We start from the raw sequence: 27,356 nt of genomic DNA on the forward strand, positions 1-27,356 counted from the left end.
AGGCAGGCAGGCAGGCAGGCAGGCAGGCAGGCAGGCAGGCAGGCAGGGAGGGAGGGAGGGAGGCAGGCAGGCAGGCAGGCAGGCAGGCAGGCAGGCAGGCAGGGAGGGAGACAGGCAGGCAGGCAGGCAGACAACAATGGAGGCCACGCCTGTGAGGGCAAGTCCACTTCTTCACTGGCATTAGAGCCTACTTCTTCTCCAAGATTATGGTATGTACTGAAGACCAGCTGAGACATCCAGACTCACAGACTAAACAAATATTGGATTCCTGGACCTTCCATTCACAGCCAGCCATTGTTGGATTAGCTAGACTGCAGCCTGTCAGGCACTGTAATGAATCATATACATACATACATACATACATACATGCATACATATGTATGTATGTATGTTTATATATACATATATATAACATTATAATATATAATATTATATATAATATATATGTACAATATATTATATATATATATGTTCTGATATTTTACATACCCTTAGCTAATATAAGTGGTAACTTTAAAATATGTCCGTTCATGTCTTCTGTGTTCAGAAAGAAAAGAAAAATGTACCACCTAAAGACCAGGTCAACCTGAAAAGGGACTAGACAGAAATTCTGGAAATCAAGTATACATTCAACACAGGAAAGCTTGGCTATAAAGTAGTGAAGGAATCCAAGGATGCTCTCAGAGTATAGAATAGATATATGCGCGTTTAACACACAAAACAAAAGTTGTGATATAAAACACAGATAAGAAAGTACAAGATATGTCTAATGAGAATTTCGGAAGGACTGAGCAGGAAGGGCAGGGGCTGGGGGGAGGTAATGGCTTTCCAATTGTCCACAATGGAAGAACGACACGAGTCTTCAAATCTGAAAATAGAGAATACTGAGGGGGATGACTAAGCAAGAAGTCAAGTCTAAGAAAAATGACAGAAAATTGTTTGCTTCTCAGCAGCCTGAGAAAGAACCTCTCATATGCTCACTGGGCACTACTGTTGACATATGTACCACTCAACAGAAGATAACTAATAAATGACAATAGATACAAGGAGATAACTCATCAAGGAGTAGCAATCACAGCACTGGCCAACTTCAAATAAACAACAGCCCGTCAGACATTCTTGTCAAAAAGGATTCAGTAACTAGCAAAAACAAGGAGCGAAGGGATATTCTCAGACCTATGAAAACACTAATAATTCTTGCTGTCTTTATCGAAAGATCATCTGTGAAAAGGAGAAGAGTGGGATGGATGCAAGAAACAAAAAGTTAGTAAAAACAGGAAAGTTCAGGTCACAGTGAGTATTGACCCTTAACAGAAGCAGTAGACAGTTAAGATACGAGCTAATAGCTTCTAAGCATTGTTCAGGGATAGGTTAGATAGACCATGTTGCTTGGTACACATGTGGGCAAATTAAAGATAACTAGAAAGAAAAGGAATTAGATAGGGTAATTTTACAACTAACAGAAGAAAAAGAAACAATCACCCTAAAAGAAGACAAGAAGGTCAAGCATAGTGGCTTATGCCTTTATTCTGGCATTCAGGAGACAGAAGCATGCTATCTCTTTGAGTTCAAGGCCAGCCTGGTCTAAAAATTGAGAGTTCCAGGTCAGCCAGGGCCACACAGTGAGACCCCCCCCCAACAAAACAAAACAAAGGAAGAGGAGAGCCCATGGAAAGCTCGTGAATGAAAATACAAAGGAAAGGAAGGTATTAGAAATACAACAGTGGCAGAAGTCAATCATTCTCAGCATCCTTTTTAAAAGACTGAAAAGTAAAATTTGAACATGTTATGAGCAGTACTAGCATGATTGGATACATGTGTGTGCACACACATGTGCTCATGTACAAAGATACCTGTTACTTTATTACTCTTGGTGACATAAGTAACCAAGTCTCATTGGTGCAAGGCTGAGTTTATGCCACTGGCAAGGTCAGAATTCTAGAAGGTGTGAAAGACAGATGTGTGATTCTGAGGCCCAGTGTCAGAATACTGAACTTTCAGGGATCACTGAGGAGACCTGAGGGGTCCACCTGTTGTCCTTGTCTTAGAGCGAGAGTGTTACAAAAAAGTCTCAGGTAAATGACAGGAAGGGAGGCTACATCAAGCACCAGATAAATAAGTCACCATTTAAATTCGTTAAGGCCAACAACATATAAAGCATGACAGTATTGAACACATAAAAATACGTGCCATGAGAAACAAAATATATTCTATGACAATCTTAAAAAAAAAAGTTTCAGAAATTAACTCATTAACTCACATGATCTGTTTTTCTTTCCTTGCCGTAACTAGTTAACTTTGGTGTTCTCGGCATGACGACATTTGATGGGAGAAGCTGTTCCACAGGTGATAAATTAATCACACTCACCTGAGGCCACGCTGTGCGTGTTGATGTGGAAGTGTTCTTGTGTTTATCTTACAAGGTTGAGCACGTTTGAATTGTGAGAGGGTTGCTATATTTACATGGTCAGCATTGACCAAACTCAACTTTATATTAAAATCACCTGGGTCCTCTGCCTAGCACAGGTGGATGACAGCTGTTGACTGTGTAGAACATGCTAGCTTCAGTTCTTTGTAACAACAGTGTTCTGTATTCACCAGACAACCATTGGGTTTGTGTTTTTTTGTAATTGTTTTATTAAATTACTTTATTATTTATTTACATTCCAAAAGTTCCCCCCTTTCCTGGTCCCCAACCCTCCCCACCCCCCGAGTTCTTCACCCCACTTCACTCCCACCTCTGAGAGGGTGCTCCTCTACCCGCCAACCCACCATTGTTAATTTAGAGGGTTCCGAGGGAGACTAAGGTTGGAGGGAAGACAGCTCAGTTAGAGAAGGTTTTTCTGCCACCTAATGGACATTTGAACATCGTGGCAGTATTTCTTTTTACACCAATTCCTAGGTCAAATACTTCATGTATCACACTTTTTAACCCTTTCAATTCTTTTGAAGACCTTTTCTTGCTTCTTAAAAACCTGACTCTAAGTGATCAAGGGTGCTCCCAGATACACAATGTAATCAGCAGACTGGCTCCTGTATCTAGCTTTTCAATATTAGGCTGCCTATTGATTATCTCCTTTGGCTCTGTGGCTTAACTATTGTCTAAGCTCAGATGACTCCGGAGTTTCTATATTCCACGTCAGGCTTTTGCTTTGGCTATATTTCACAGATCCACCTCCTAGCCTTCTTTTCTTGGATGTCTAATAGACTTCTCAATCCTGGTTAGATTGAATCAACACACACACACACACACACCCCACATACATAATTTATCCTGGTTGTCTTGCTATCTCGATATATGACAATTCTATCCCTCTAGTATTAGCCATTCTTTTTTTTTAATTTATTTTTTCTCAAATCGTAATTCATTCACACAGGGGTTATAAACACAGAAAGGCAGGATGTGGGGAAGGGAATGACACTGGAGATTAGCCATTCTTGATTCTTGAATCAAACCCCATATTAAATACATGAAGAAATTATCTTGTATATTTCCAGAACCCTAAGACTTTCTGCCATTCAACTTTCCCACCCTGGTTTTACGCCTGTGTTATTTGCAAAGGTCTCCTTAGGTTTCTTATATAGTCTAGACTTAAACAACAACAACAAAAAGCAGCCGAAATTTTCAACTCTTTGGTCCTGTCACTCCTGTATAAACCTCTCCAGTGAATCACCCAAGTCAAAACCCAAGCCCTTACAATGGCTTCTGTGATTGTAGTCTGACCTCTTGTGCTTTTGTTGTAGAAGTCTTGTTGGGGCATGACCAGGGTGTTGTCTTGAAACCACAGCAAGTGTGATCACCTGCATGTGACCCTCACATGATTGGCCTACTGAAGTTCTCCTGTGGAGGGGGTGAGGATGGTTGTTGAACCCTATGCCTGAGACTCCATCTCCACCCCTACACTCCCTGCCCACAGCTTCATGCAATCCTGCCCTGGCTGCACATCCTGGGAGATGCTAGGCCACACAGGTGGAAGGCTGACTGACCTGAGGACTCCAGCAGTACAGCCCCTTGAGGTGTCACTCATGCACAGTCAGCTTTTCAGTGATGAGTCACCACCTCTCCTGACCAGTGTGCCAAGCTGGACTCGGATGGAACTGTCCCTGGTCTATCTTTACACCCTCCATCTGTGGTGAACAGAAATGGAATTCTTAGGAAGTCATGCAAGGACTGCTGTTCCTCAGATCCTGATCCAACCTTGAACTGCACTTCCTTGATGAGTCCCTCACAGCCACAGCGGGCTGCTCTCCCTGCTCTTTTCTTTGGACTTTGTACCTTTTTGCTTTGGGTCTTTAACTTAAAACACCATATCCAAGGCTCCTGTCCCCCATCTTTCAAGGAAACTTTCCATTCTTTTCATTCAGTCTTTATTCAATGTTTCCTTGTGTTTTTTTTTTCCTCACAAACACTGTGCTCATCGCACATATTGCCTCACTTGGATATTCCTCAGCAGAACAGGTACACTGGTTACTTTTCCATTGTTGTGATCAAACACTCCAACCAAGGTGACTTTGAGTTAATTGGGCTTATGGGTCAATGCGGGGTAGGGTCTTTGGTGGTGGAGCAAAGGCATGGTGGTGTATGTCTTGAGCAGCATTTGAGAGCTTACTTTTTGACTCACAAGGAGGCAGAGAACATATTAGCAATAACATGGGTCTTCAGAAACCTCAGTGCTACACCCATTGAACCCTGCTCCCAAATATGGTCACACCTCCTAACCTTTCTCAAACTGCTCTACCAACTGGGACCAGGAATCCAAGCATATGAACCTATGGGAGTCATTCTCATTTGAACCACCACATGATACTCCCTGGACCCATGGGCTCATGGGCATATCATAATGCAAAAATGCATTTAGTTCAGCTTCAATAGGCCTATTAGTCTTTCAGTTTCAACACTGAACCAATGTTTAAAATTGCTTCTGAGATTTAAGTCTCTTAACTAACCTGCTGTAAAATCTTATAGCAAATTACATCCTTCCAATCTATAATGGTACAGAATATACATTACCATTCCAAAAGGGAGAGAACACTGGATCAAAGCAAGTCTAAAATTCAGCAGGGCAAACTCCAAATCCCATAGTTGATGTAGTCTGATGTCATAGGGCTTAGATGGCGCCGCCTGTCTATCAATACCCTTCTTTCTCATGTGCTGGTTTGCTCCGTGTCTCTCCTTCATAAATACCCCATAGCTGTGGCATCTCAGGGTCTTCAGTGTAAGCCAGGTTTCACATCACAGCTACACATAATGGCCTCTCACCCTACAACAGTGGGGCTGCCCACCACATGCTGTCTGGGCACAGCAGCTCCTCTTAACCCCAGAGGAAGGTCTACAAACCTTTTACTTGTGAATCCTCCACGACTCCAAGCCAGAACCACATGGACAGCACTGCCCAGTCCAGCAGCCCACTTGGGATGGAGGCCCCTCCTCCAGTCATTTATATCAGCTTTCACGTGTTGTTGCTTTTTAGGAGGAATTTCTTTAGGCCTTTACCTTTCCTGAGTAGGAGGCTGAGCAGGCTGGGGTCTTGCCTGAGGGGACTTGTTCTTTATTTCACTGCAGACCAGGCCTCCCATTAATCAGCTTCCTTTCTCTCAGCAGAAACCTGAGCTGGTTTTTCCCCCTCCTTAAATTGTATTATTTTGTATTTCTTTCTGCTCTTTTGGTTTTTCATAAATCTGCATTAAGAGTAAATTCTAGTAACCATGCAACAGAGTATAAATATCAGGTTACCTTGAAGAATATCTTCCACCAAAAATCTAGATAGAACATATCAATTTAGCCTCAGGCAAGTTCTTAGGACAAGGGCAGAAAGCAACCATATGCTTTGCCAAAATACCACAAGAGTGCTTTCTATCCCAATTGCTAATATTCTCCTCTAAAACTTGAGTTGGACCTCCACAGTCCACATTGCTCCAAGCACTACTGTCTTCTGAGCTCCCACTAGGATGGTTCTTCAACCTTTGCTCACAGTGTTCAACTGATTTTACAGTTCATATGCCAGAGTCTTTCACACTCTTCAAAAAAGAAAAAAAAAAAAAAACAATCACATGGCTAGATTCATAGGAGCAGTAGCCCACTCCCGAGTCCTAACTTCTTAGTTTTCTATTGCTGTGACAAAACACCACAGCCAAGGCAACTTGTAGAAAACATATGAATTAGGCTTCCAGATGTTTAGTCTATGATGTCATAGCAAATACATGGTAGAACACTGCAACAGTAGCTTAGAGTTCACATCTTGATGCAGTTTGACACCTCAAGCTTGTATCCAATGAAACAAACACCACCTCCAACAAGGCCACACTCTTTAATGCCAACATTTCACCAACTGGGGACCAAATTCACACCATAGCAGGTGATGGTTTTCTTAGTTTGTTTGCTCCATTATCCTCTGCCCAGTGATGTTCTTGTCCTGACGTATGGCTGGAACCCAGCATTCACTTAATGACTCATGCACTTAGTTAAATTTAATGAGTATGGGAAGGAACTATGTAACAGATTACAAAATACAAATTTGCAATAGTCTTATTTTCTGTTTTAAAACAATTTTAGTATTTTTCTTATCATCTATAATCATTTCAATTGATTTATGTACCAAGAAAGCACATGCTGGCTTCTAACTTGAAGGAGGAAGGCATCTTACCAATAGTCTGTTACTACTTTGTTTTCACTTATCATCATGTTTTCAAATGGACTGGGTTACGATAGCAAAGAACCAGCATTGGGTAATTTACACAGGAACTAACCAACCCTCTTCCAGCCTCCACTGTTCCCAAGTCAAGATGCTGTGTAGAGTTCTAACCTGTGCTGAGCACAACCTCTTAGAAGGAACTAGAGCTGTGTGCAGAGCAGCAGTGTCAGTGAGATGTACAACATGGATAAATCCAGTGTAAGCCAGCTATGGCCACTCCTCAGGACTATGTGTCACCTGGGATGACCTTGCACCTTTATCTTCAGTATTTACTGTGTGCCTGTGTGCGGTTACGTGCCCGTTTCTGGTCCTTTCCCAATGTTTACATCATGGTAGATAACGCATTACATTGTTTGTAATCCTGAAGGTGACCAGCCCTGGAAGCTCCTTAGGTGTTGCCCTGCTAGCCACAACTCACAGAATACTGCACTGAACTGGTACTATGAGCTGGATGAGCTAATTACAATTGTGCTTTTTCACATTAAGAGGTGGTTAAGTACCAATACAAACACAAGCATAAACTAAGTATGTAACGGACATTAACACAGGAAGCAAAGAACAGACACAAATGTCATTTAAAGTATAACTATAAGAAAGAATTTTTACTGTTGCAAATCTGCTACTAGCAGATATCTCCACACAAATCCAGTGAATATGTAAGTAAAATGGCTTTTATTTTCATAAATAAAAGGATAAATCATATAAACACTGTAGAGAAGTAGCATGTGAGCTGTCCTTGCCTGGTATGAAATACATGCAACACCAATACCCACTCTCATCTCTCCACAGCCTGCATGCCAGTGCTTTATAGTCCGTGTCTCCCCAGATTCCCAATACTACTTCAGAACCGTATGGTATGGGGTATATTAGGCGTCTGGTGTTACCTTTGCAGTCAACTGAAGACTGCTCATGCGAACATGTGAACACTGCCAATTATGGATTTAAACACCTGCATTTACTGCCCTTTACAGAAGCGCCCGACATAGTATGTGTTTTCATTTCATGAACGGCAGTTTAGTCCAGAAACTGCAGCGTGACTACCTAGGTTAATGAGTATTAGAACACAGAATAAGTCCTACAGACAGAGCGTAAACAGGCAGCAGCAAGTACTGGTTAAAGTTTTGTCAGTAACTGGCATTTAACAAGTGACTCTGTAGGAAGAGTAAAAACTTAATAAAGTATTGTTTTTCTATAGGCAGCAAAATAAAATTTAATGCCCATTCAGTAGTTACTCCAAGTATTCTGAAAGCAGCAGCTTCAAATATTAGATATTGCAAGCTGTAACTAACATTTTCAATTATTAAAAAAAAACCTCTTAGTGATTATATGTAGCTTTTCAAAGGAGTGTAAACTATGATGTATGATTTATTGACTACAATCTTGATTGACAGGTATAATCTGTTCATTCTTCATCATGAGATGTCTATTCCTGTTTCAGTACTTTATGCAGACTGATGTGTTTCTCCCAGGGTTCCTAAGGGGATGCAGTGGTCTAGGAATGTGCCTATACACTGTCTGGCACACAGTAAGTTCTCACGTACACTATTATTCCTATTACATGAAGCAATCTGTCACCTAGAAAAGGAAGTTAACACCCTAAGAGAGTAACTAAGCAGGATACACCCACATCTGTTACTCGGTAAAATATCACACAGCCACCATCCCAGTCTCTGGGTATAACCAATCCTTTAAGTGATATAATCTACTTTAAAGATCATAGTTTGTATGTCTATATTTTCTATTATAGCCTAACCTTCTGTTGCTATGGCCTTTGGCCTAAAGCCAAACAATTCTGATAGGATATTGAAGAATACCATGTTAAAAACACAATGTACACCAAAATCAGGTAACAAAAGGCATTTTCTTACAACACTTCTAACAAAGGGAATTACCAGTGTGATCCAGGACAACCTATCTTAGTTGAGTTTGTGAAGGCTTTCTTTACAACATGCAACATTTTACTTCTTCAAAACCTAGTTCCCTTCTTTTTCTCTCTACACAGAACCACTAAATGCTAGTACAAAGCTTTACCCTTTAAGTAAAAAGTTCATTAGAAAAGGTACTTGTAAAACAAAAAACCAACCACTGTGTCAGTACAGAGGGTGAAGAGAGCATAGCCCCACACTGCTGAGCCAGGGGCTGAAGGGGACAGACCCATACTGCCGATTTCCAAGTAACTTACACATTCTTGAAGACACTGATTTTCTAGTAATTATAGACTCTGGTTAAGTCTAAGGAAAGAATTTGGTCTGAGGTTTTCTGATTTTAACCACGATTCTGTTTCCCCACCAAAAGACTGAGACTCAGATATGACAAGGTGGTGATGAGAGGCGAACCCATCTCTTTTCAAAACATTCTTCTGGTATCAAACCAGAAGAATAAACATTTTTGTGAAAGTAGAAAAACATGAACATGAAACTTACTATCTAGAGTTCAAAAAAGGTCCAACCCCCACCACACAAACATATACTCATTAGAGGTGTAAAAAAACAACCCTTCCAAATGTTGTACTGATTAAAAAAGCAGAGCCCAGAAACAAAATCATGAGATGCCTCTATGTTAAAAATTCTGAATAAATAAACTAAAGGCCAAGTCGCTCTGAAGCTAACAATTATCCTATAGGCTTCAGAGAAATCAGAAGAGGTGAACTGAAGTCCCACGGTTTCTCTTATGGACCAGTGGAGATTTCTAAGTGAATGACATTCTTATGAGACAGAGCACCCAGTGTCTTTCTGAGGTTTGATATCTGGTTCTTTTACAGGTTTCACTTCCTCTTCCGGTTTGGGTTTGATCTAAAGAGAAAGAAAACAAGGTAAATATGCAGATGAAGTAGAGAAAACCCATAGAGATCTGCCCTACTTCAGACCTTCAAGGTCGCTTGCTCCATCTAAGGGCGGTGCTGAGGCTGCCATCCACCCCAGAAGCTGCATTTAAAATGCTGCCCATAGGCAACATCCCAGCAGATGGGAACATGGACTCTGGGCCCCATGACTAGCAGGTACTCCTGCTCTACAATCCTTCTAGGAAGGAACAACTCAGTAATGGGACCCTAGCGTGTGGAGATAATGTGTGACAACACATGCTGTCTTTAAAGGTACTACTTTAGAGGCCTCACAGGGAGCAAAGATGGCTGTTTTAAGGAGCAGTTGTATGAGGAAACTGCAAAACACATGCAATTCCAAGGGCTATAAATGAATGCCCACTCTTTCTGTCACAGATCCCTAGTTCTTTGGTAACTAGAGATCACACTTTCCATGTAAGCTTCCACATAGTGAGAGCACCAAGTGTACTTAGGTCTAAGCGAACTTAAAAGCATTCTGCTTTACTCCTGGATGACTAAAGCTGAAGTTAAATCCAATCTTCAAATGCTCAGCATCAGAAAGAGCACTGCTAGAGCTACATCAGCACAGGGGCCTTCCCCACACTCTTCTTAGGAAGAGCTGACAAGTAGTGAAAGCCAATACTGTTGAAAACAATGTGAGTCTATTGCACAGAAAACCAGAGGAAGCTGAAGGCGCAGGGCATCTTCTGAGAGCTATCCACAACACAGCAGATCAAGCAACATCATAAGCTCACTGAGAATGTAGAAAATACATAGACCTGCTCAGGTAGACAAAGAGACCACAATGCTAGCTCTGTCTTCCTCTTCTCTATATTCTATGACTGTAAGGAAAACCCCGTTCTCATACACTGTCGTCCTTGGGCCTCTTGGTGAGATCAAATGCAGCCAACGCTTCTGGTGTCCAGTGAGCACTCATAGGAGGAAATTCAAAAGGCACAGGCTCTACCAGCCCATAGTTTGCTTTGAGTTCCAGTTGTGGGGCTTCTGTTGGAATTTTTTGAAAGTAACTGCAAAAAGCAATTTAAATAGTGGTTTATTCGTTATTCAGCAACTACTTGAGCACCTAATATGTTCAAGGCCTACAGTGAGTATGATAGTTCTCTCCCCTGGGACACAGTCCCATGTGGACTGCTGATAAAGTCAGGAAGCCTTATCACCCACAGCACAAAGTAGCACAAGCTTCCAAGATACAAAGGGGGGCATGGGCCTGGACTTGGGGGCTCAGTCTATTGCCAAGGGAAGTGATTAAAAACTGAACTAGACAAGTAAAAGTTCAGTGTGACCTAATGCAGTGTCACAGAAAGAATACAAAGAGACAAGCAGGCAAAGGCACCGAAATACAGTTTGCACACTGATTTACTAACAGTCGTAGTCCTACTGCCTGAAAAGACCAGGAAGAATTACAAGAAAATTAAAATTTCCTGCTTTAGAGTTAACTCAAACCAAACTGAGAGAAATATGCAAAAGAAGTTGAATACACACAGACACACACAGACACACAGACACACAGACACACAGACACACACGCACACATGCACACACATGCACACGCATACCGCCCCCCCACCCTGGCTCAATTAGGGTTTGACTGCTGTGAACAGACACCATGACCAAGGCAACTCTTATAAGGACAGCATTTAACTGGGGCTGGTTTACAGGTTCAGAGGTTCAGTCCATTATCATCAAGGTGGGAGCATGGTAGCACCCAGGCAAACATGGTGCAGGAAGAACTGAGAGTTCTACATCTTTATCTGCAAGCTGCTAGTAGAAGACTGACTTCAGGCAGCTAGGATGAGGGTCTTAACACCACGCCCACAGTGACACACCTACTCCAACAAGGCCACACCTTCTAAACATGCCACTCCCTGGGCCAATCATATTCAAATCACGACATTCTCCCATCACACACATACTACACTCACACTCCACACATCCGGCACACAGAACTAAAATGGAAACAAAGTTAAAAGAAAATAAAGTCTTTATGGGAGTGTCCTGATGAAATAAACTTTATGTTTAACAATTCACATTTAAATTTTAAAACCTATTTTTATGACATCATCATATACAGAATAAAAGGCCTTACAATCAATTTTATCACCAACTTAAAAAGAAAATTAATGCTAAATTTAAATGCAATTTAAGACAAATCTTTTGGGACTAGAGATAAGAACCATTAAGTTGTTACTATTGTAACAATTATGACTAGAGTTAAGGAGTAAGCAACACTCACATGAAGCCATTTTCTCTCTGACACTTGTCCAGGGTGTTCTTCACAAGGCTTCCTAGCTTCCGAAAGAACAAGTGTCCTGACGGCTTGGCCGTTGGCCCTGGTCCTTTGGTTTCCCCGTACTCTTTGCACAGGGCTTCCGCCTCTGCGTACACTGCAGAGAGCACAACAGTTTCAAGAATACATTCTGCTTGTGACTACTAAAGAGCTTTAAGTCAGGGACATAACTCCAGCTATTTTCAATACTATAAAGCAACACAATGACAATACTGTCAGAAGGCAGCTTTTCTGCAGGCTCCAGGTAAGATTTATTTTTCTCCATCTTGCCCATTTCCCTTCAGGAATTCAGCCAGCGTCTACTCATTCCCTTTAGAATGATTTTTTTTCTTAAAAGGGAGTTAAAATTCTAATTCTAAAAGCCAAACTTACATTTTTCTGCTTCTTGGAGAGATCTGATTGCTTCTCCACATTTGTCACTTGCCAACAGAGTCTGGCCATGGTAGCAATATGCCTAGTAAGAGAAACATGTTTTCATATGTTCTGTTCTCTCACTTACATGTCAGCTAGGCACTGTCAGTCACTGCTTGGATTATTGATGTAATCCTTCATATCCTTTACCTGAGGTAAGCCCCACCCCACACCTTTGTCCAAACAAAAGGTAGAACTAGGTCCAGCCCTGCAGCAGAGTAAGTATCTAATCATGTTCTCAGAGAAAACCTGCTGGCTGAACTTCTTTTAAAAGTGAGGACAGAGGTAAATGAAGAGTAAATTCTTTGTCCTGCATATGTAAAGGGAGAGCGCAGTGTTTGTGTGTGTGTCCCCTGCAGCAGTCTGCTGAAATTTAGACTGGGTTCAGGACCCTCCAACCTCACCTTCAAATGCTAGGGTTACAGGTACGTATCACTACACCTAGCAAGGACCACAGGTTTTAAGAAAAATGCAACACATGGTGCTGGGCAGCAGTAAGTTAGGAAACATTATGACATGTAAGGGATAAAAACACTCATTTAACTCTGAAAAAGGTTTTCACTGCATCTCATATGCTAACAATCTTAGAGCAAGATTGGTGGTTTAACTAACTGGTAAGGAACTTCTAAAAGGCACAGACTGGTGGTTTTCACCTAGGTGATATATACTGTGTGGTATAACTTAAGATTAAAATAAAAAACCAACAACAAAATCAGTGTGAGTAGAGGAGGCGTGAGTGAGGCAGGGTGTCTTGTTGTTTGCTGTGAGGTATGCAAGGCTAGCTGCTGGTTTCTCTGCCCTGTAGAGCTGCTGGGATTACAGATGTGCACCAGCTTTATATGGCTTCTGGGGATCTGAACTCAGGTCTTCACACTTGCTATGTTAGTACTTTAAGAGGAGAATTTGTTGCTATCCTTCCAAATAGACAGAATGAAACAACAGTGAATTCTCATGTCTCCAGCCTTTGTTTTGGATGTAGCAACTCCAGATCTACAGCTCCCTACCATTTCCTTCCACCCACTCCTGCCAGTGAACATTTACTGAGAGCTGCCTGTCACGGGTGAGTTGCTAAGGATTAGTGGTGAGGGGAGAAGGGGCAAGAGAGAGTGACTTCACTGTCTGCAGGGCTCACTGTCTGCAGGACCCACTGTCTGCAGGGCTCACTATCTGCAGGGCTCACTGTCTTCAGGGTTACTGTGGAGGGAGTGTGTTCACTGTCTTCAGGGCTCACTGTCAGCAGGGCCCACTGTCCGCAGGGCTCACTGTCTGCAGGGCTCACTGTCCACAGGGTTGCTGGCACTTACATAAGCCGTGTAGAAGCACATCTTCAAGTGAAGGTACTTTCTCCATTTAGCAGAGTGTGCAGGCTCCAAACTGGACAAAGTATGATCTAAAGTTACATTTTAAAAAGCAAAGTATCATTTCACCCCGTTTCACTGGAGCATTGCTCAGCTCCTGTGTTCTGGTGCTAAAAGCAGACTGCTGACGAGTCTAAACTCAAGCTTTCATACATGAAAAAAACAACAACACTAAACACTAAACATGATTTCTTTACCCATAATTACATATTTGAACAACTTAAATATCTTTTCAATTTGATAGCTAATGTAGCTTTAAGTTAATGACAAAATGTGACAGAACTAAGGATTTCAAAGCAAGTATTTAATATCATAACTTTAAAACTGTATGTAAGTTAGCCAGGCACATAGCATCTATCTGCCTGCCAGAAAAAACTCATATCCATTCAACCATTACTGAACCTTGCATGAAAACTACACATTCACTCACTCAGGTGTCCACACGTGCTCAAATAATCCTTAATTTCAACTTCATTATAACTGTCAAACCTGTCTTCATTTCCCCCAAAGCCTATGACCACGTCTTCTTCAGCACTGAGCCAGCCTATTCCATCACACAGCAAGCCCATGTGTGAGCTTGGGAATTGTTTTTCAGAATTATAATCAAATCAGACTCAGTTTGTTTTGAAATGAAACTAAAAAGCCACCTTCCCCTTGCAAACCTTCACTAGTATGTCCACACTATTCAGTTCCTTACATCACTGATGTTGTATCACGACCTGACTTCTCCCCCAGACTGTGAATTTATCTTTCAACAACTAAAACAGTAACCAGCCTCCAAACATAAACCTAAGCATGTTTCCCACATCACAGGAGCCAAGTCTGGTTCCCACCTTTCACATGCTACAGTCAAGTTATAGGTGGTCAAATAACTCTGTACTGTCACTATCTAATCTAAATAACGTTAAGAACTATGAAACAGTTATTTGTTATAAAGATCTGGGCGGGTGTTGCATGCCCTTAGTCTTAGTACTTGGAAGGAAAAGGCATGTGGATTTCTGGAGGTTTTGGCCAGTTTGGTCTACTTAGTGAGTTCTAGGACAGCCAGGACTATACAGAGAGACCCAGTCTTAAAAACTAGCTACATACATACACACATAAGATAGTTACAAAGACCATAAAAACCAAAGGCTACATACGACTGGACATAAGTGGTGGAAAAGTCCATTATAAGTCATCTAACACATGAGCTGGGACGCCCTGGGGACTGAGACAGTGCTCTACTCCTAGCTGGATTTCAAGCTCCTCATATAGTAACCTATAACATATTAATTAATTCACAGGTATATGTGCACATCTGTGTCTGAGGGAAGCATGTACACTCCTGTGCCTTATATGGAGGCTATTCATCTTGTGTGTTGAGACAAGATCTCTTCACTTTTACCTAGAACTTACTGATGGACCAAGGCTGGCTAGTTAGCAAGCCACAGGGATCCCCTCGGAGCCCTTCTCCTCAGCTCAGACTTTTTTATGTCCCAGTGATCAAACTTAGGTTCTGATGCTCGTATGGCAGCACTGGGTCCCTATTTTCGAGACAAGTTGCCCAGGCTAGCCTTGATCTTACTCTGTAGCCCAGATAGGCCTTGGTACAATCCTCCTACATCAGCCTCCAGAGCAGCTGAGCCACCAGGCCTGGCCTCTTATTTTAAACAAGGCCAAAAGCCCAAAGACTTAATTCTAGTGTTGTAATGGAAAATATGAGAACCTTTTCTTCCCTTTTTTAACAAAAATCAAACAAATGTGAAAATCTAAGGCCTATGAGTGTGAAAAGCCAGGGAGTTCACCTGCTTTCTGGTAGAAGCTGGCCGTTTCGTATGCAAGTGCGGCGATCAATCCTGGAGCATGCTTCAGTTCAATTGCTCGGGCGATTGTCACTGTAACCAACACACACTAATTACATTCTCTGAGTCCACATCCTTTCATGGGAAGTTCAGTCATAATAGCAAAATTTTAGTGTAACAATTTATAAGAAAATGTAAACACAAAAAGAAGGCACTGATTTTGAGTATCTTTAAATAACTAGCCAATTATTAGCCAAGAACACAGCAGTACTATAAAATATCATGACATAAAGAAAAACACTTTCAAAGCACTTCATTTTGAAATTCAGATAAAAAGCTTGGGGAGTTATTCTACTGTTTTCTGCAACTGAAAGATGAAGACTTCAATGTAAGTTAATGAGAGGAAGAAGAAAAACAGTAAGGATAAAACAAGAGGAAAGATGACTTAAAGAATCAATGTTTGAAGCCAGAGCAATGGCTGACAGTTAAGAACACATTGTCTTCTTCCAGAGGAACCAAGTTCAGTTTCCAACATGCATTTTGGATTTGGGGTCTTCTTTTGACCTCCAAAGGCACCTGAATGCATACCATAACCCCACACATGCACATGCCTAAAGAGAAACCTTAAAAGAAAACCCAACGGTTAACATTAATGCTGTCAAAAAAAGGTATGAAATCCAAAGCCTTTAAGGAGCATTAGCAAGAAGGAACTCTCCGGTGGACAGCAAAGGAAATGTTAAAGATAATAACTCTCACAATTTTTAAAACCTAAAACCTAATACAGCTAAACCTTAGAATTAAAAACCAATATAAATATTCTTAAAACAAGCAAACAGAAAACACCTTACAGTATTTAGGATACCTTCTTGAGCCTCGGCCTGGCACTGGATGACGTAAGCATCGATGAGCCGAGCCTCTAAATCCCGCCCCTTTTCTGCTGGTGTAAGGAGTCTGGGTATATGACTTTCCTTGAAAGAAAGTACAGAAGCACTGTTGTCAAGATGAAAAAGATACAACTTTTAGATTCAAATTACTTTTAGAACTTTTCAACTTTTTAGAATTCAAATTATGGACTCACTGGGAATCTAAGTGGACAGACCAAGCTGCAGCTGTGAGCACACAGGCGAGGTGAAGGCGTGAGTATTCAAAGTGAACTTTGTAAGAAACTCAACAGCAAAATTTAGGTTATGGGTAGATTTCTTTACCAATACAATGTAATGTATTGGCATACTAACATTAACATCTTTAGGCTATCTGACACAATTAGCACGCAATGACTGGCTGGCCAGGGAGAGACCTGGAGTGCAACCTCAGGGTCAGGTCTGTGGAACTGAGACTGCTCCTGGCAACTGCAGAGAGCAGTGTGCAACAGCACACACATGAATTTGTTTTGTTTTCACCCAGGGTAAAGAGACAGAAAAGGAAGCAGAATATTACACCTTAAAATTTCTCGTTTTGAGTTAGCAGCAAGCTGCTATCACTCAGCATTTGGCTGTAGCTCAGACACGGGCACTCCATGTCTGCAGTCACCTAAGACTGCATCCATGCTGAGTCTGTACAGACATTTCCCTGGACAATTCAGAAGAACAAGTACTCACAGAGCACTGCACTGTGCTAGACCGGAGATGGTTTACAGTATACAGGATGTGCATGGCTTACATGCAGAGACCCCGTCATTTCAGAAAAGACACTTGTGTATCTGGACTTTGCTATGGAGACGTGGAAGGGGCAGTCTGTGCTTGAACCAACTCCCTGCAGTCACTGGAGGGACTGAACACAATGACACAATGGACACAATGGACTCCTGTGACACAATGGAGTTACTAATCCCTCCACACAGTTCAAGAAATAATGCCCCCGCCCGCCCCCTCCACTTTACCTTTAAATGTTTAAAGATCCCTGCTGCGATTTTGAGGCTCCGATGCACTTCTTTTGCTTCATCTTCTGTTATGCTTAAAGACAGTGGTTAACTTAGTTAGAGGATGAATCTTATTTCTGGAACTAAAAGCCAATTATTGTTATCATTATAAAAGCCAAAACGCATTATCAGAACACCAAGGCTGGCGGGATGGCTCAGTGGCTGAGAGCACTTACTGCTCTTGCAGGAGACTCGAGTTCAGTCCCCAGCACCCATGTCAGGTGGCTTACAATTGCCTTCATCTAGCTCCAGGTGACCCGATGTCTCTAACCCCCACACGGATGTGCACACACCCACACACAGACACATAATTTAAACAGATCATAAAAACAAATTAGTTATCTGTGTTTATTATTAGTTTTCTTCTTAAAAGAAAAAAAATCTAATGACATTAAAAAAAATAAAAAATCACGTGAAACATATCCCAAGACTCTGCAGATGAATAGAGACCTTGCCTAGAAATAAATGCTAAATGATTTTATTTTCTTTCCAGATTGTTCTGTCATAAACAAACACAAACTATTATGAACTTAACACACATGGTAGCTATAGACACTGGTCTGGTCATTTGTATCATTTTATATCAGCAAATATTCATTTTTAAATGGCTGCCTATTTTATGGATGGATGAATCATAACTAATTTGCCAGTTTGCTAATTCTGTATCCATGTTAGTTCCTACAACAGTTGTCTCATTTAATTTTACAATTCTTAAGAAGATACTGTTATCTCCTCCATGTGCATGATGAGCTTCCAGGAAAGCCTGTGGGCTCAGTTCTCCCCTTGCGTCTTTCTGTGGGTTCTTTGTCACAATGGGGTTTGTATTGTCAGATGGCGAGCACCTTTGCTATGGAGCCTCCTCACTGACTCTAGTGTCCAGTTCTTCAGTCCTCTGCACATCTTTTTACATGCGTCCAAGCCTCCATACCTCTTCTTTATGAGTTGCCTTTCCCATTTGTTACTTTCAGCTGACTTGCTGGATTAGAGAGGACACATTTACAACTGACAATTTAAAATGAACTGCAGTCCTGTTAACTAATTCTGTTATTGTTTTAATCCTCGTTTATTGCTTATAGTACTTATATATTTTATTTATTTGTTTCTTTTGGTTTTTCAAGACAGGGTTTCTTTGTGTAGCCTTGGCTGTCCTTGAACTTAATCTGTAGACCAGGCTGGCCTCACACTCAGAGATCCATCTTCTTCTGCTTCCTGGGGGCTGGGATTAAAGGCATCTGGAAACATGCCTGGGTTTGTTTATAGATATTGAATATAGTTGAATATTCACATTTTAAAAATTACTTCTTAGTTTGGGGCCTTACTTAGGTCTACCATGAAATAAGATTAAGAACATTTTCGTCACAGAGTACAGAGGTGAAGAGATGGCTCGATACACAAGCTGCCAACCTGAGATGGATCTCTGAAACCCACGTAAAGGTGGGAGGAGAGAACATACTCCACAGAGATGACCTCTGACCTCCACATGCACTTAGGTATGTGTGCCCCTCTCCTACCCCATAACAGCAAATAAAAATTTACAAAACAAAGACTAAGCTGCACGCCTGAAGCACGTAAGTATCAAACAATAATTCTACTACTGACTGCAAATAGAACCTTGTAATAGATAGCCTAGACTTAAATTTGGTTTATTTAAAAATAACATAGACACATGTGACCTTTGCTTTCTAACTTACTTTTCTTTTCCAGCCAATCTTGAAGCGTATTTTGTATACCACAGTGCTACATTAAATCCCATGGAAATCAGTTCAAAAACAGCATCCTGCTGGGCACTGGAATTACAAATGAAATCATTAAGTTCTGTAAATTCTGATGACATTGCTATACAAGCTTCCTGGTGTAGCAGGTAAAGGCTCTTGCTGCCAAGTCTAATGGCCGGAGTTCAACCCCTAGGACCCTGCATGCTAGTCTTTATATTTCACATACACAATAAGACATGCAGACACGGACACATGACCACACACATACCTAATAAATAGAATGCAGTAATTAAAAAAAAATTATCAAGATAATTTAAAAAAATTAAGAAGCTGGGGGTAGTCCTTCACACCTTTAGTCCTAGTCCTCAGGAGGCAGTGGCAGGTGAATCACTGTGAGTCCGAGGCCAGACTGGTCTGCATAGTGAGTTCCAGGACAGTTAGAGCTAGCTACATAGTGAGACCCTGTCTCGAAAAACAAAAACAAACAAAAACCAAAACAACAACAAACAAACAAAAATGTGACTGGAACCCATGATACAGATAACTAACAATCTAAATATAGTTTGCTTTCTATTTGTAAAATATACACGCGCATACACACACCACGACCAACCAAACAAACAAACAAAAAAACCAACTTGGGGGAAGAAAGGCCATTACTTCATCTTATAGCTTAGAGTACAACATGAAGTCAGAACAGAAACTCAGGGCAGAAAGGTGGAGGCAGAAACTGAAGCAAGGGCCGTGGTGGAACACTGCTTACTGCTTTGCTCTCCGTGGCTTGCTTGGCTTCTTCGTTATACAACCCAAGACTACCTGCCCAGGGTGGTAACACCCAGAGTGGGCAGAACATCTTCACATGAATCATTCACCAAGAAAATGTCACACAGGCCAACCTGATGGAGGCATTCTCTCAGTCAAGTTCCCTAGTTTACATGAAGCTGACAAAAGATTAATCTGCACCAGTACGAACTATGTACTTCATGATAATAATCATGACAAAGTAGTTCCCAAAGCTATACAGAATAGCATTAGAACTATGTATTTCTGAGACTCGTCCTCAAAAAGTCAGAAAACTTAGGACGGAATCCGAAATGTGTGTGTGTGTCCCCACAGCATGCGCATGTGTGGACATCAGAGGACAACTTGCAGGAGTTGGTTCTCTCTTATTATGTGGGTCTCGGGGAGCAAGCTCCTGTCAGCAGGCTTGCACTCAACAGCCCTTACTCAATGTACCACCTCACTGGCCCCAGTTTTTCTAATTTATATGATAGTGTATGAATAACTATCTTTTCTTGTTTGCCTGTGAGTGTGTATGTGTGTGTGTTTCTGAGGCTCAAATCGTGGGCTTTACACATACTAGATGTCTACTATTAAGCTGCAACCTTGTTTTAGAACACTCAATTTCAACAGCACAATCTAAACAGTAGTATGACTATCTGTGGTGGTATCCCTCCCCTCACCCCCGACTCTTCTGTTTGAATGTGTGGTCACAGAGGTGGCGCTATTAGATGCGATCTTGTTGTTGGCGTAGGTACGGCCTTGTTGGAGGAAGTCTAAAACCACAGGGGTGGGTTTTGACAGTCCCCTTCCGCTACCTGTGGATCAAGATGTACAACTCTTAGCTCCTTCTCCAGCACCATGTCTGCCTGCACACTGTCACCACCATAACAGACTAAACCTCTGACACTGTAAGCCAGTCCCAATTAAACATTTTCCTTCAAGAGTTGCCATGGTCATGGTATCTCTTCACAGCACTAAAACCCTAAGACACCATGTACTATAAAAAGTTATTTTTCTACTGGGTGTGGTGCTTACTCCAGTACTCTGGAGCCTTAGTCAGGAGTACTGCCATGAGTTCCAGGCTAGCCTGAGCTACATCACAAATTTGAAGGCATTGACATAGAGTGAGACTGTCTTGACACAAACACATATGTAACATAATTTCTAAATATGAAGCAATCATGTATATAGTTCATATATATATAATAAAAAATTAAGTAATATAACCTTAAGTAGTATCCAATATATATATATTTAAAAAAAGACAAAGACTTGCTCTGTTGCCCAGGTTGGCTTCAAGGACATAATCCTCCTGCCTCAGGCTTCCCCAGTGCTCAGTTTATTAGCATACACCAACATACTTAGCTTAATCACATAATTCCTCACTATTCCATGAAATGCTGAAAAATGAAGAAACAAAAAACCCAACGAACCAAACACCACCACCAAAACAAAAACAAAACAACACGAAACAAAACAACCAGAAAACAAAAAAACTGAGTAACATGGACTCAATATTTGGGATGATGTGGGGAAAGCACTAAATTTACATATTTCAAACCATTTTATGGCCTCTTCAAATTCCCTGTACAGTATCTTTAATTCTGGATGAAAACAGACTGATTAACATAAAGAAAACAGAAAATGTCTTGGAGAACACTGGTACTGAACACTACTAAAATCCACATAACGTCCAAGGACAGAAAAAAGGAAAATAAGAACAGACAATGGCTTAATCCCTGGCATTACATCACTTATCAAGCCTATATTTTCTCACCACGTTCCTTAGTGTACTTCCTTCTTTGCATCAAAATATAGTCAAAGTAGATGTTCATGTTAAAACCTGCACTGCATCTAGCACGTATGGACCCAGTATCCATTCTTTCTACAGTCGCCCCACTCTCAGACGTGTGATCTCCAATCCCTTCCTTTCTATTTTTACTTTATCTCTTTATGTTTATTTATCTACGTTACTTATGTATTTGTGGATACACATGTGCCACAAGACGTGTGTGGAAGTCAAAAGGGAAACTGTGAGAGCTGGCTCTCTCCTACCTTTACGAGACTCTGGGAATCTAACTCAGTTTGCCAGGCCTGGCAGACAGCACCTTTAAACACTGAGCCATCTTGGTGGCTCCCTTTCATTTTGTATTAAACAAAGATCTACTGACACTTTAACAATCTAACTCTGTAAAAATAAAGGTTAGCAGCACAATGATCAGTTAACGATGGCTGAGTAGTGCAGAGGCCGTGAAGAGAAGTTTTACGAGTAGAAACACAGCTTGAAAGGGGAGAAAAATGAAGGAGTTTTGGATTACAAACTGGGTGCTATTAAACAAAGGTGTTTAAAGTTAATATTCATGTTATCTCAAAAATAGATGTTTGTTTGGTAGAAAGTTTTAAATTTAATAGTACATACTTTAAGTCAATGTTTTAATTAATGTCTCAGCAAGTGAAAATGTTTGTCAGTCTTCTATTTTTCTTCTTCAAATATACCAGTTAAATAGTTAAAAACAGACTTGGACTTAGGGCCTCATCAGCCCTGCTCACCTTGGAACATGTCCTTGTAATGTATCGGTCCACTTGAAATTCTGAATGTATCGTAATTTGCTTTCCTGGGTAGAGTCACCCACTGAATTTATGAAACCTATAAAAAGATGCAACATATTTTAGGGTGGAACAAATATTATGTGTTCTGGTTAAAATATTATTCACTCCTAGCATGTGTACTTGGGAGGCAGAGGCAGGGGATCTCTGTGAGTTCGAGGCCAGCCAGGGCAGAAAGACAATTTCTGGACAGCCAAGGATACACAGAGAAACTCTGTCTCAAACAGTGACCCCTCCACCCCCAAACGTATTCATGCAACTACTTCTCTAGGTGCCGGAATGACATTTCTGGTACCATTTTCCCTTTTACATTTTACACATTCTCCTGGTAATGGAATATAAAATGTGTACATATCCAATTTTCAAAATATTAGAAAGACCATGCACCACCACTACAATGTCACATTCTGAGACCCATGCATTCCAAAAATAGCCTGGGAGATTAATCTGTCTGAATCTGAAAAGTTAAGTGTCTACTTCCACATGGTTGGTTTTTTTTAAAAAGCTCAAGTTTATAGTGGTGACTAACCTTGTAAAAGAGAGAAATACAAGTCTGCTGCATTCTTCATCGTTTCTGGATTACAGCTCAAATCAGTGAACAGTTCGAGGAGCCGAGTCCTGGCGGATCTCAAATCACTTACATCAACAGACAGTAAAGTAAGTAAGTCGTGTTTCCAAGACTATGTAAAAACAGCCCAGAGGCTTCAACGTAAGAGCACTAGAACAACACCCACAGATCCACTGCTACCTTCTTGTTAAAAATAAATGAGGCTTCTAGTAAAAACTGATTCAGATGTTATACAAAAATAAACTCAGTCTAATTAGAGGGGCAATGCCAATTGTGCAATAAAGCCCAGTTGTGCAAGAAAAATATACAGCAAGTTTGAAAAGGTGACCAGGCCTGGCCACACCACCTGTCATTCCAGCGCTCAAAAGGTGCAAAGAGGAGCCTTAGCTACGGAGTCAAGCCAAGTTTCAATCACCCAGTCTACTGAAGACCTGTCTCCATGAACACAAACAGCTACGGAGTCAAGCCAAGTTTCAATCACCCAGCCTACTGAAGACCTGTCTCCATGAACACAAACAGCTACGGAGTCAAGCCAAGTTTCAATCACCCAGCCTACTGAAGACCTGTCTCCATGAACACACAGCTGAGTGCATTTAATATCCATTTTCATTACTTAGTCAATCGTTTTGGAAAAAAAAAAACAGAAATTTAATGTACTTATGTATAATTTTAATTAATAATTATTTTGAATTTTTAGATTTGGCACTATATACAGAACATCTAACATACTGTAAGAATATATATATCCAGAGGATGTAAAACCATACGACCATTAGTTTAAAATACCTTTCCTTCCTGCAATTCCTTCACCCTACGGTCAAGGTGAGCCATGGTCACGGTGAGCGCTCTAGCTTTGAGATGCTCCTCTGGGTTAACATTTCTTCTCTAGTTCTCCATTTTTCTCTCATCTACAAATTGCCAGTCTTTGGCCTTCTGTTTTTCACTTTTGAGATCTCCATTCTCACATCTTCAGTGACTTCCTCTCCTAGATCTATCTACACCATCTCTAATCTACAGCCACATATAATCCAGGAAGCAGTGAGTTCCAGAAATCTCACTAGATAGCACTGAGTTAAGGCACTTAAAACAAGTGTGAGCTGCTGAAGACTAATTTAAATTGTAAACACACAGAATGTAGAATCTATTATACTCTGAATATTTCCAAAGCCATTTGTAAATTTCCTCATTCTAAATACAAGTTAGTGTGCATGCACAAGCGCACGTGTGCTAGCACTCAGGAGCCAGGGTTGGATGTCTGGGCCTCTCACTGAATCTAGCTATTTTGGCTAAAGTTGCCGGCCAGGGAGCTCTCGGTTCTGCCTGTCTCCACCAACACCTCATCTCCCAGAGCTGCAGTTCAGAGTTACACATCTTGTCCAGTTTTTCTTTTCTTCTTCTTTTTTTTTAATGTGAATGTTAGGGATCCAAACTCAGATCTCATGACTATGCCTCAATCACATACTTTAAAGGCATACTTTCCTTAATTTGTACCATTTAGATGAATTTAACGTTCTGCACGTTGAGCTGTGGGTAATGGAACACACGCACACGCACATGCACACATGCACACACGCACACACGCAGCATATTTTGCTAACTCCCAATCTAAGTTACACAATTTATGTGAGCTTCAGTTCAAGTCCTTTACCCTATTACCACTACTTTGAAGCCTGTTTCCAACCACAGGAATTCCTCCCTACTAGGAACATAAATAATTTACTGTCTGGTGCATTAAAGGATCCTATCTTATGGACCTGTTGAAATATAGAGTTTGACTTTGATTATTATTGCTTTAGGCCTTCTGGAGTTCATTTACTGATGTAAATTAAGCATTCAGCCTAGATGACAACCAAAGCTTAAATATCCCACGACTTGATCTTCATTTGTTAATGATAAAGTATAAAATTATTGTACGTTAATGTTAGGAATGTGCAGTGCACATTTCTGTACTGACCATGGAGCTTTACAAAGTGCCTTGATTCATCACCCTGCCAACACTTCGTCAACTGCACCAACACTTACTTGCAAATCTTTGAAGCGGGAGGGCCAGTGATCATGCCATAGTAGTTAAAAGACACGGGAGCTGTAGCTTTTAACGGGTTCCTATGAAACCAATGGGTCATTTTCACAAGATGTGCTCTACAACCAGAAAAGACATAAGCGTGGAAAAGGAAACCGTAAGTAGAAAAGAACCCAGCAACAACTGGCTATTTTACAAGATACATACATTTTATGCATAAGCCATAATACATAAAACATACATCTATAAATATAATACATGACAAATAAATTTTGTCTTGACAGTCTACACTTAGATTATACCTGTATAAGAAAACTGAAAATTTTGTTCATAATAACTTCAGGGATAAGATATGGAAGAGCAATGATAGTTAGACTTTAATACTTATTAAACAAAAATCACCTAGAGGTGTGAGTTTTGTATGTGTTCTCAGGGGTCTAGGGGAAGCCTGAGATGCTGACACTTCAGGGCTTCCAGACTATACTTCTGTGAAGCAAAGTTGAGGCTTTGGTTGGATGGCTGCAAACAGTAAAGTTCAGGACCAGATGAGCCTTATATCCTTAACAGAGTCAAATGGATCCCTTCATTAACTCTAAGTCTACCTGAAATAAATAGGATTTTATAGTCATTTTATTTTCCATATATTGTTGGCACCAAAGTACCTTGGTGGAAACCTTCTGTTCTCTAATAAATGTGTTGGGTATAAAATTGCTAAGAGTATTTTATAATAAAATGTAAACTGATCAGTTTCCATTGTGAACGCAAAAACATTTTAAAACCCTCAATGAAATGTTAACTTACAAAGTTGTAGCAAAAAAGAAAAAAAAAAAAACAGCAGGTGTGTGTGTGTTTCCCTGAACCTTCCTGGGTAGGTAATGCATTTAGTACACAGGAAGGCTCCAAGCCAAAGCCTCACACACTTCATTGGATTCCAGAAGAAATTCTGATAAGGCACATGTTATTTAAAGGCATTGCACAGCTTTCCAATCAGCCTTTATTAGGGGGAAAAAGTGTGGGGTTGGATGAGTACAGTGTTCCCAAATATCTACATTATGCACCACTCTGGTTAGGCTTACTCATGGCAAAACTGGTTTGGGGAAGCACCAAATATTTAACGAATAGAGAATGGATTGTATACTCAATGAAAATCTGGGCAGATTCACTTAAGACTCAAACCGTTTAACAAACCCTTTCATAACATATCATCAAAACAGCATCTATACAAACCACCTTCAAAACTTACACAAATGGGGCACTGAGTGAGCCTACCGCACTCTAGGGAAATCTGTGAAAATACAATTTCCGCGACTGTTTCTTTTAATGACAGTACTCTGCTCCATCCCTCAAAACGCTCTGATGACCTGGCACTCCTTGAGTTTCAAGAACTCTGAGGGTGGGGGTCAAAGAACGACAGACACACCCATCCTCGGAGCCCCAATTACAACCCCGAATCAAGAATGTCACCTGCCAGATCTCCACAAGACTACCGGGCCGGCTGACAGCCCCTCCACACTTGGGAGCTTCCCGGTGCCCCCAGAGCCTACCAGTCGTCTAGACACTGCCGGCGCCCACTTCCTGTTTACCGCCCGGCCTCTTCCTCCCGGTGTCCTACCGAGTCGGCCGGCCGCGACCCCACGACCCGCCTCCAGGATCGCGATCAGGCCTTAGGGTGGCACTCCGATCCTGTCAACCTCGGAAGGACAAGCAGATGATTGCCAAGCCACTGTTCCGCATGTAATAAGCCCTGTAACTGCAGCCAAAGCCGACGCCTGGCGAGGCAATCGGCCGATCTGGCTGCTAATACCATCGGTTCTTCCACTGACTACCATCCAAGGGTGTTGGTAGTGAAGGGGATGACCCGCCCACTGAAGTTCAGGGACCAGAGGGGAGGGAGATCACAAGCTCATACGCTTCCCGACAAGCTTACCGGGGACCTCAGAGTCCGTAAGGCCACTCTTCCTGCTGAAGGAAAGGGAAGGTGGGACGGAGTCCGCCAGCGAGACAAGGAAGGCGCCGGTAGCACTGAGATAATTGGGCTAGAGCGGCCGGAAGTGGGGCCAACCGAGAGCAGGCGTCACGTGACGGGAGACCGTGACAACTGCGGAGGCGGCCGAGCGTGGCTCTGAGGGGCGGGATCCGCCGCGCTGTTGCCCCGTCGGTTCTCTCTGTCACCTTACCCTTTCTAAACTTCGTCTGCTCTTACCTCTCGAGCTTCTGTCTGGGCCCTAGAGAGGGAGGGATGTAGCCTGGGGTCCCCAAATCAAGGCCGAATACCTCTGTAGCTATGGCGGCCCCGGCGGATTGGGGCGGCCTCAACCTAACTGGGGCGTGGCTTGGGGGCGTGGCCTCGGCGGGGCGGCCGCCTTGGAGCTGC

The 27,356-nt window shown here is 41.6% G+C and overlaps 1 protein-coding gene across 2 annotated transcripts; it reads right to left on the bottom strand.

Annotated features, from left to right (window-relative positions):
• Positions 1–6,446: 6,446 nt before the first annotated feature.
• Positions 6,447–27,283, bottom strand: Brox (BRO1 domain and CAAX motif containing). Of its 2 annotated transcripts, XM_028759374.1 has the most exons (14): positions 27,186–27,242; positions 26,910–26,941; positions 24,985–25,101; positions 22,924–23,030; positions 22,338–22,434; positions 18,981–19,076; positions 17,251–17,323; positions 16,234–16,339; positions 15,375–15,464; positions 13,537–13,622; positions 12,194–12,275; positions 11,768–11,918; positions 10,382–10,541; positions 6,447–9,484 (listed from the first exon to the last, which is right to left on the bottom strand). In XM_028759374.1, the coding sequence occupies exons 3-14, from the start codon at positions 25,083–25,085 to the stop codon at positions 9,398–9,400; spliced, it is 1,236 nt and encodes a 411-aa protein (XP_028615207.1). In that variant the 5' UTR covers positions 25,086–25,101; positions 26,910–26,941; positions 27,186–27,242; the 3' UTR covers positions 6,447–9,397. The 2 variants fall into 2 exon arrangements, with proteins under 2 accessions (XP_028615207.1, XP_028615215.1); XM_028759382.1 differs by lacking the exon at positions 26,910–26,941 and having other exon boundaries at positions 27,186–27,283.
• Between the last annotated feature and the right edge of the window lie 73 nt (positions 27,284–27,356).

Source organism: Grammomys surdaster, unplaced genomic scaffold (assembly GCF_004785775.1).
Source record: "Grammomys surdaster isolate TR1022 unplaced genomic scaffold, NIH_TR_1.0 130, whole genome shotgun sequence".
Classification (NCBI taxonomy): Eukaryota; Metazoa; Chordata; class Mammalia; order Rodentia; family Muridae; genus Grammomys; species Grammomys surdaster.